This window comes from Saccostrea cucullata, unplaced genomic scaffold (genome assembly GCF_032062105.1).
Source record: "Saccostrea cucullata isolate Sc308-1 unplaced genomic scaffold, CSIRO_AGI_Scuc_v1 ctg12264, whole genome shotgun sequence".
Taxonomy (NCBI): Eukaryota; Metazoa; Mollusca; class Bivalvia; order Ostreida; family Ostreidae; genus Saccostrea; species Saccostrea cuccullata.
This window is the reverse complement of record NW_026926371.1, coordinates 5,453-14,903: the sequence shown is the minus strand read 5'-3', so window position 1 is coordinate 14,903 and position 9,451 is coordinate 5,453. Positions and strand designations below refer to the sequence as shown.

Below are 9,451 nucleotides of genomic sequence, written 5' to 3'. Positions count from 1 at the left end.
TTAAAAATCTTTATGTCTCATGAAAGGTCAAAATATATTTTTACTTCCTGATAATATAAAACCAATGTTTATATTTAGCACGACGAAACATTGAATTATTGAACATTCCAAAACAGTAAGTTGCCATATTTAAGAACTTTAAATTGTATAGTGTCTTTTAACAGGGACATTGTGTAACTATACGGGATATCATGTACCTATGAATCATGCAAATAGCGGAACCGCTTCAATTGGTTTTACAATTACTTAGTGTATATGATTCCCTTTAAATTCTTCTTTCATTGCAGGTTCGTCTCGTTTATGTCTTCTACTCAAATCCTTTATCTTATGTCGATCTGTGGTGTCTTTTCAGAGGTAGAAGTTTTTTCTATGTTGCTATTGATACAGTCTTCTCGGATACCGGTTCACGGACAAAACCTACGCTCAGAATTCTCTCATCCTGGGAATGTCAAACGTCGTCGACGATATTCGCCTGATGAAAAGTGATCAATGACATTTTATCGTTGACTGCGTCATTGTCATCGACGAAACTTTGAATTTAAGTGAAAGACAACTTTTATTTAACAGAATTTACTCTTGACCTCACCCTGTATAGCTTATATAGAAAAAGTATTAACATTTATCTCATTCTGATACAGAAATTGCAAAACCTGAAATATTTATACCTTTCTGTAAATTAAAACAACTCAAAAAACAACAACATCAGCACAATTCAAGATCTTGAAATGGCTACTCCCCAGGAGCCAATGGATTGGAATGTGACCGACGACCACCAACTGACAAATAACCTATTCGTCAATGATATTCCAATTGCAGCAACAGGAGGTGACAACTTTTCAAATCAAATTCAGCCACCTGACATGGCCAGAGACATCGCTAAAGAGTATGGTATCAATATCAATAAGCCAAAATTCCAACAATTTGCAATCAAAGATGTTCGTCTGAAAACTTTCCAAAATTGGCCAATGAGCTGCAACCAAAGACCCGAAGATCTAGCAGAGGCCGGGTTCTTTTATTCAGGTGACCAGCTATTTAATAATTTGTTACAAATCTTTTGATTATGCTATAAGACATTTTAATGAATAAAAATAATCCTAGTTAAGTCGAGCTCGATGTAAAATCCACAGTCTATGAATAAACAATAACTATTTTTCAAATAATGATGTATATTTTTTGTAGAAAATTCGGACGCCGTGTTCTGTTTTGATTGTGGACAAGGTCTCAGAAACTGGGAAGATGAGGACACGCCCTGGGGTGAGCATGCGCGCTGGTCGCCTGAATGTCCTTATCTTCTCAATACGAAGGGAAAAGACTTTGTTCGTTTAGAGCAGTTACGTGACACGGATCCGGTTCAGGTAAAATATCATGTTCTAAATAATGTATTAAGTTCAAGCAGAAAAATTAAAAATATATAACGAAAAGAAACAAATTTTATCATACATCTCAATGTAAAATTACAACATAATGTTTCAGTCTCTAGAAACTTAAATGAAAAGAAAATTTATCTAAATGAAACATACGGAGATAACGAACAGTATTTAAGATCATATAGAATAGGAGTAGAGCCACCACAACACAGTCCTCCAAAACATCAGAGAAGGGACCAGGGGTCATAGAGGAGTGAGCATCCCCTGTCGACCGTTAAAACAGCCTTGTGCTCCTTGTCATGGTCTGGAAATAAAAGAGAAATCCGTAAAATTCTTAGTGTATAAATGATAGACTAACAATCAGTATGTAAAACGTGAATCAGAATTTGACTAAATGATAAATTGTATTTTCTGACAGGGCCATATCGAGTATAAAACTTACAGAGTAATCATTTTGAACAAAACTGCTGATATTCTTGTTTCTTCAACCTGTTTGTCAATGATTTTCTTTGTTTTAGAAATTCTTCATACTTAGAGCATGTACTTGCGTATGGAATCAACTGGGGTATATAAACTTCATATGCATGTGATGAAGGTACATTGCTGCATAAGTAAGGGAAGTTTACGATTGAAAAGACATGACGTTTAACATAAAGCTTGCATGTAATGTAACCAAGAAGGTACTCCGATCCTCAGGTTATAAAAATCAAGCCTTAACTAATTGAAAATGCTCACAAAAATGTATCTGAATTTTCAAAGTAAAGTGTTTTTACCCATGATAATACCCCAAACTTCGTCTTTCAAGTTAATTATATTACATAGAGAAAATTAATAAATCTTAAGTATGTTGTTCCTGATTTACGGAAAAAAAAATCAAACTGCTATGCATTTTCTAATTCAAATTTGATTAATTAACACATTTTAAAAATGAAAATCATAGGTATCCAGGCTTTTGAAGGAATTCCAGTTTTTATACATATAATGACCTTTCTAAGAAAGAACCTTGAAACACATTGACAGGTACATAATGAAAATTGTTGCATGAAAAAAATTTAATTTTCGAGCTTCATTTTTATACTTTTTGATTTTAATTATATTATAAAGAGTTGTCCTTCCTGGCTGAGGATCAGAGTCCATTAACGTCTTTTCGAGTAAAATATTCAAGTATGAAACAGATGTGTCATACTCCGTGATATCTTTATCTCATACTTACCAGGATATATCGTGTCGACATAAGAATGGAAATTACCATTGTTAATTTACAGTACGTCGTCTATTATTTAAACGGCGAGTTGAAGACCACAGCAAGATTTTTAATCTTTTCACACATAAGATTTTACACGTATTCTGCTTTAATGAATACAAAATAGGTCTGCTAATAAAAAGGCACAGTTTGTTCCTATGGGATTTTCAATATGTTATGGCTATTTCTTTGCATTTATAATATTTTTAGATCGTTATTGAATAATTTTAGATAAAGGAGAAGAAGATTTATAGTATAATGTTTATTAAATATATACAAAATTTTATTCACATGAGGTAAATGGGATCGGGCAGCAGGCAAAGCCTATTTTAGCTCTCTCCCTAGCAGTATTATATACGGAAATTGAATATGTGTTTGTGATATCCAGAATCATTGTAACAAAGTCATATAGATACTTTACATGTATTTGATATACTCATTATATCTTCTATGTTTAACAGTTTATTGCTGAGAAAACGCAAGCTGTACAAGAGTCGCAAAATCGACCAGCTGATAGAAGTAGGTATTGTTTTGTTATCATACTCGACATATTATTTTATATATTATTTGAAAAAGACACAAAATGGTAATCTACCAACCAAGCTATATGATAAACTTTATGACTTTAACTTTTCTATCGTCAACATCCCTTACTTATGCAGCAATATACCTTAATCACCTGCATACGGAGTATATATATCTTAGTTGATTCGATACGTAAGAGCATGCTCTACGTATTAACAATTTCTAAAACGAGGTAAATTTTCGACAAACAAGTTGATGAAACAAGAATATAAGCGGTCTCGTTTAAAGTCATCATTTCGTAAGTTCTACGGTTGATACAATGACCATGTCAGCAAATACAATTTATCATTGAGTCAAATGCTGATTGATGTTTTTCATACCAATTGTTAGTCCATTATTTATACACTGAATTTTTTCCGTTATTTCCTGATTATGACCAGGAGCACACGGCGGGTGTGACCGGTCAGCAGGAGAAGCTTACTCCTCCATGGCACCTGATCCCACCTCTGATGTTTCGGGGGTCTGTGTTTGCTCTGCCTTATTTTTGTGTTGTTTTATGGACTTTGAGACAGAATACAGTTCGTTATCTCCATATCCTACTCTTAATTTAATTAAGATACAGATTTCGTAAGACGATATAAGAAAAAATTAAAGAAACAGTTTGCAAATGCCAAATATCTGGGAATCTGCTATATGATTGATAACATGATTTTTGTTGAAAAAAAACGATAGCAATACTTGTAATTTTGATCAATAAAGTTTATCAAAACAGCCGTAAACAATTAATTATAATTAAAGTTTCAATGTTAAAAATCCTTATTCCCCAATGGTAATTGCTTCTAAATTTCCATTTTCTAAAGGAATGACTTTTTGTAGATACTGAAAATGACACTTGGAATAATCCAGCAGTTGAAAGTTTACTTCAGAACGGATACGGGAAGAAAATGGTTCATAAAGCCATATTCATTTTTCGTAACCAGAGAGGGGGTAATTGCATATATATGAAAATCTTTATTGTGTTAAAACTGAATCCTGTGTTGTAGGTTTGTGATTCATACTTCTGGTACTAGAATTCGTAAAAGATATACGAGGGGCTATCAAAAAGTTCGTAGACTAGCGCTATGAAATTAAAACCGCTGTAGGTAAATCTATGAATTTTCAAATATTTACTTATGCAAAGGATGCAAAGTTAATGTCGAATTTTAGTCAAGGCTTGAAAAATCTATCACGTCAAATAATGACGTTGATCATGTATTTTAAGTATATTGAACTCCAAAAAGCAAATATGCTAGCACAGTCAAGCGAGGATCTATCCCAACGTATAAATTTATTTGCAATTATATGTGCTTTGAAAGCTGCTGTTCTTGACATTGTAAAATCGTCAAAACAAGACGGGTTGAGTCCTTACTCAACGCTAGGAAATCTCATCAAAATAAGTGTACGATATAGAAGAAACAGACCTTAAAAAAAATGACGTTGTCGGACGTCATGAAACATTATTGAACAGACATTACTGAAGTCTTACAAACAAAACTATACTTTTTTAGAATTGTAACTAGAGTGAAGGATAACGAACAGAATTCAATATCAAAATCCACAAAACAATACAAAATAGGAGTGAACCTCCGAAATATCAGAGGTGAGATCAGGTGCCATGTAGGAGTGAGCATCCCCTGCTGACCGGTCACACCCGCTGTGTGCTCCTAATACTTGATATCGCGATTACCCAACTTGCAGAACTCTTTCGCGATGAAGGTAGGAAACGTTTGTTGAATACAATGCAATATCGGTCATTGTAGCTGCAGTTCTGTAGCTCTCCGAAAAATTAATTGATAGACCGGAGAGCTACAGTACCACCCGTTGAAAAAAACTATATATATATAACGCTAAAAAAAGCTGTCTCGATTTATTTCTCCATGTTTTTAAAACTGTCATTTCAAAATGATACTAACCGTGTGTTTCTAACATATTCTTTCACTGTTCCCACGACCAAACATTTCACATTATTGTTGTTAGTAGTCCCTCTGGCCCTGAAAATTTCGTCCATTTATACTGCCATTTTGGTTTCAAAGATAATTCGGTCCAACATGCTTTGTTCAGATGTCAACTACGAGAGTACTTGATAGAGGTATAAGGATCTTTTAATCTAGCCTTTAATGCAATTGAGGTTAGAACTTGGAAGAATTAATCAAGAACCGAGCGCACTTTTTTGTGCCTAATAAATATACAGTTTTTTCAGTGGGTGGCACTGTAGCTCTCTGATCTTTCAATATATTTTTCGGAGAGCTATAGATCTGTAGCTACGGTCATTGTAGAGATTATAAGGACAGATAAGTAAAAAAAATCCTGGTGGAATACCTTGCTTAAAAAATCGCCGCGGCAGGCTAATTAGTTTTTGAGAAGAGCTATTTCTAAAATGTTATGTTTTTAACAATATTTTTAACGAAGCGGTCTCTTCTCATTAAATATTAATTGAAAATTATCACATTTTAGAGCTGAAAAAACATTATTAACTTTCTTCATTTGAAAATCTTCAATTTGGAGTCCAATTCTTGGCAATACATTGTACTTTCTGCATTAACAACTGATTTAATTGTCTGATTGATACTACTGTAAACAATGTCATGCGACCCCAAAATCTAGAGCTTTCTAGTCTTCCTCGCAAAAGAACAGTAGAAAGTTGGATAACTGCGAGGTACTCGCAATATTACGTATTGTTATGATTGGGAAATAACGGAAAAATCCTTTGTCAATTCAGTGTATAAATAATGGACTAATAATTAGTATAAAATCGTCAGTCAGCATTTGATTCAATGATAAATTGTAATTACCGACAAGACCATAGAGCTTACGAAATAATGACTTTGGATGAGACTGCTGATATTCTTGTTTCATCTACTTGTTTGTCAGTATGTTACCTCGTTTTAGAAATTGTTCATACGTAGAGCTTGTTGTTGCGTATCGAATCAACTATAAAATCCGTATGCAGGCATATTACTGCATAAGAAAGGGAAGTTGACGATAACAAAGTTAAAGTCATCACGTTTATCATAGAGCTTGCTTGTTACATTACCATTAACGTATTTTTTAAGTAAGATATCCTAGGGGTAAATTTGATTCTATTTAATGGAATATTATCACCCAAGTTTAAGTACATTGCTAACATCTGGATCTCTATCGTATTGAGATAAAATAATTTTTGATGATGAAAACTTTTTCTTATATGATAGAATAATTTCCATCTCTCTGATTGGCTGAGATCCAACTATATTAGAAAAATACTACGTTGTACTGACCTGCACGTGACGTTCCAGGTGAATACAAAGATTTATTTCCTCTACATTGATCTAAAAATAGATCGAAAAATTCCAAATTGATGCAAATTCTATTGGAAAGCTATTTAAAGACTATGTCTTTATATTATATGAACAAAACATATTAAGCAAATGTATATCTTTGGACGAGGGTGGTGACAGAGGGGACGCTGGGACCCCCCTTTAACACTTTTACTGAACTACAATTTTTACTTTTGGCTGTCAGTTTTCCCTGATAATATGCACTCCTTCATTTCAAAATATTTCCTATATAAAGACATTACATTTTTTATGGCAACTTAATTTGATAAAAACATTTCAAATTGATATGACTGGTAAGGTTTATTTATACATTTTAATTCTGGTTTTCTCTTTAGTTGGCTAGGACTTAATAAAATGCAATCAAGTAATGAGCTGTATCATTTTATCAATAAATTCTATAATAAAACAATTATTGCTGTTCGGGCTCGGTAAATATTGTACTCCTCAGATGACTTAATCATTGTATTGACCAAAAAATACAGCAGTAATTGTATAATATACCGGTATGAGTATTGATAATGCACGTAAAGAAGAGATCTCAAACATGATTAACAGGTCACACATTGTCTCCGAGAAGACATGAAACTAGACGTAAATTCCAGGTACATCTCATTTATAAACAGTTGATTTCTATTTTCAGCAGAAAGATTAAAGTATTTTATAATTCAGGTAAATTTCTTTAAAAATGCAGGGAATGTTGAATAATCTAAACGTATATATTAATATTTCCATAGAAAATGCGCCTTTATCTGCAACAGAACTTCTCAACATAATTTTCGATTTGGAAGATGGGACAGTTGTTTGCGATGATGTTGAAAAGAAAGGTCTGTATTTTCTTTTATTTTGAATAGTTTTTCTATATAAAACGAATGAAATATTTTTCATCACTTTTAACAAAATTTATAAACAGAAGCTGAGCTCCAGAGAAATTTGATTCGAAAAGAGAACGAAGAGTTACGGAAGTCGACCAACTGCCGGAAATGTTCCATACAACTCGTATCCGTGGTGTTTCTACCCTGTGGACATCTCTGCACTTGTACTGACTGTGCACCGTCAGTCAAGAACTGCTTGATGTGTGGCGCTTTTATAAAAGGCACCGTACACACCTATTTGGTGTAAAAAACACATTTAGCAATATCAGCTGAAAATGATATACATGGTTCAATTCAGGATCCGTGAATTCAATTTGGTAGAATTGATTGATTGTATACAGTTTGACGTCCCTCTCCAGAATATTTCACTGATATAGAGACGTCACCATTGCCGGTGAAGGGCTACAAATTTAGACCTATGCTCGGCACTTTAGGCCTTTGAGCAGGGAGGGATTTTTATCATGCCACACCTGCTGTGACACGGGGCCTCGGTTTATACGGTCTCATCCGAAGGACCGCCCCATTTAGTCGCCTTTTACGACAAAATTTGGTAGAATATTATCATCCAAGTTTGTTTAACCCTTTTTCTACCGGTACATTTAACGTGATTTTGGACATGGCATTATTGAATCATTTTTAATTTTTTTTATTCAAGGAGAAAGGTAGGTATAATGCATACCATTTTGTAGGGATTTTCCTAGAGATGATATTTAATGACTATTCAGATACTCAACGACTGACCTTGTTATTAAAAATGGAAGTCAAAGGTCAATTAAGTGCATAATTTTATGGATTTTTTAAAAATAATTTTTTATCTTCAAGCTTAATATTTACTATGGTTTTCGACGATGTGATTATGTTGAAATAGGAAATTTGTGATATATACTCTACTATATAAAACACATTTTGAACTTTTTTTTCAATTCTGCATATAACTACTTAAAATCGGTTGCTTAGCAACACAGAATTTTTAAATTTTCATTGAGGAATTTTCGTTTATTACTCATCCTAGATACCTTTTTTGCATCCCAGCACATATAAAATTTAGATGTTAGGTCATCAAAGTACAAGGGACGAACAGCAGATAAATTGTCTAAAAAGTTTGACTTCATTAGAACTATTTATAGGAGGTCAAAGGTCAAATAAGTGCAAAAATTTCATCAATTTTTAAACTCTTTTCAATATTCTTGCTATAATTTTACATAATGGATGCTGAAATAGAAAATTCTTCATATACTCTCAAGAAGGGATAAGAACTGCAATATCCATGCATCATTTTAGTTCAAATATCTGTTTAATGACATTTAAGTGGTTTCTAAGCAACAACTTTTTTAATTTACTTGGCTATACATGTTTGTTATTTCACTTTCTCGACACATTCTAGCCATTTTGTTTATTTTTCATGATTATCATTTTGCATGTAAGATATGGGCAATAAAAATAAAAGAACATTTTTGTATTAAAAATTGACCTTTACATTCTTGTTCTTATGGGGGCAAGGTCATTTCAGAACAGAATTCTGCTTCAAATTATAAGTAAATATCTATTTTGAAATGATTCAATTATGGATAAATCATCTAATACACGTGTAGTTGACGTAATAAAAATGGCGAACGACAAAATTTGCAAGCAAAGAAATTGGTCTGCTTATCTCCATCTCCATATCCTTCTTACAAACCCCTAGCATATCATGCTATCAAAATATATATACTATCTTTTTTGTTAAACAAAAAATTCATTCTCTTGATACCATTAAAAATAACCTTTATTTTCATGGATTTAATCTAACAAGAAAAAATAAACTGAATGATTTTATTACAAGATTTTTCTGGAATAACAGACTGAGAGCTTAAAGGTACTTGGACACAGATTTGAAGTAAATATATTCTGTAGAATATCACGAATTATATATTTTATAGCATTTCACACAAAAATTTATTGAAAAACTTGTTACATTTAAAAATTAATAAAACTTTTAATTTTTTGGTGGGTTTGATTTGAGACATTCTTGTACTTTCACAAATTTTAACTTTATTCATAATCCACAGGAGAAGTTGCAATCTTGTTGTGTATTAATGAGAAATATTA

The 9,451-nt window shown here is 32.6% G+C and overlaps 1 protein-coding gene across 1 annotated transcript; it reads left to right on the top strand.

Moving 5' to 3' along the window:
- The first annotated feature begins 725 nt into the window (after positions 1 to 725).
- On the top strand, positions 726 to 7,661 carry LOC134271484 (baculoviral IAP repeat-containing protein 3-like). Its single transcript, XM_062753674.1, has 6 exons — positions 726 to 1,020; positions 1,180 to 1,355; positions 3,072 to 3,129; positions 4,012 to 4,122; positions 7,226 to 7,315; positions 7,402 to 7,661. Exons 1-6 carry the CDS (start codon positions 726 to 728, stop codon positions 7,608 to 7,610), a joined length of 939 nt encoding a protein of 312 aa, XP_062609658.1. The 3' UTR covers positions 7,611 to 7,661.
- The last annotated feature ends 1,790 nt before the right edge of the window (positions 7,662 to 9,451 follow it).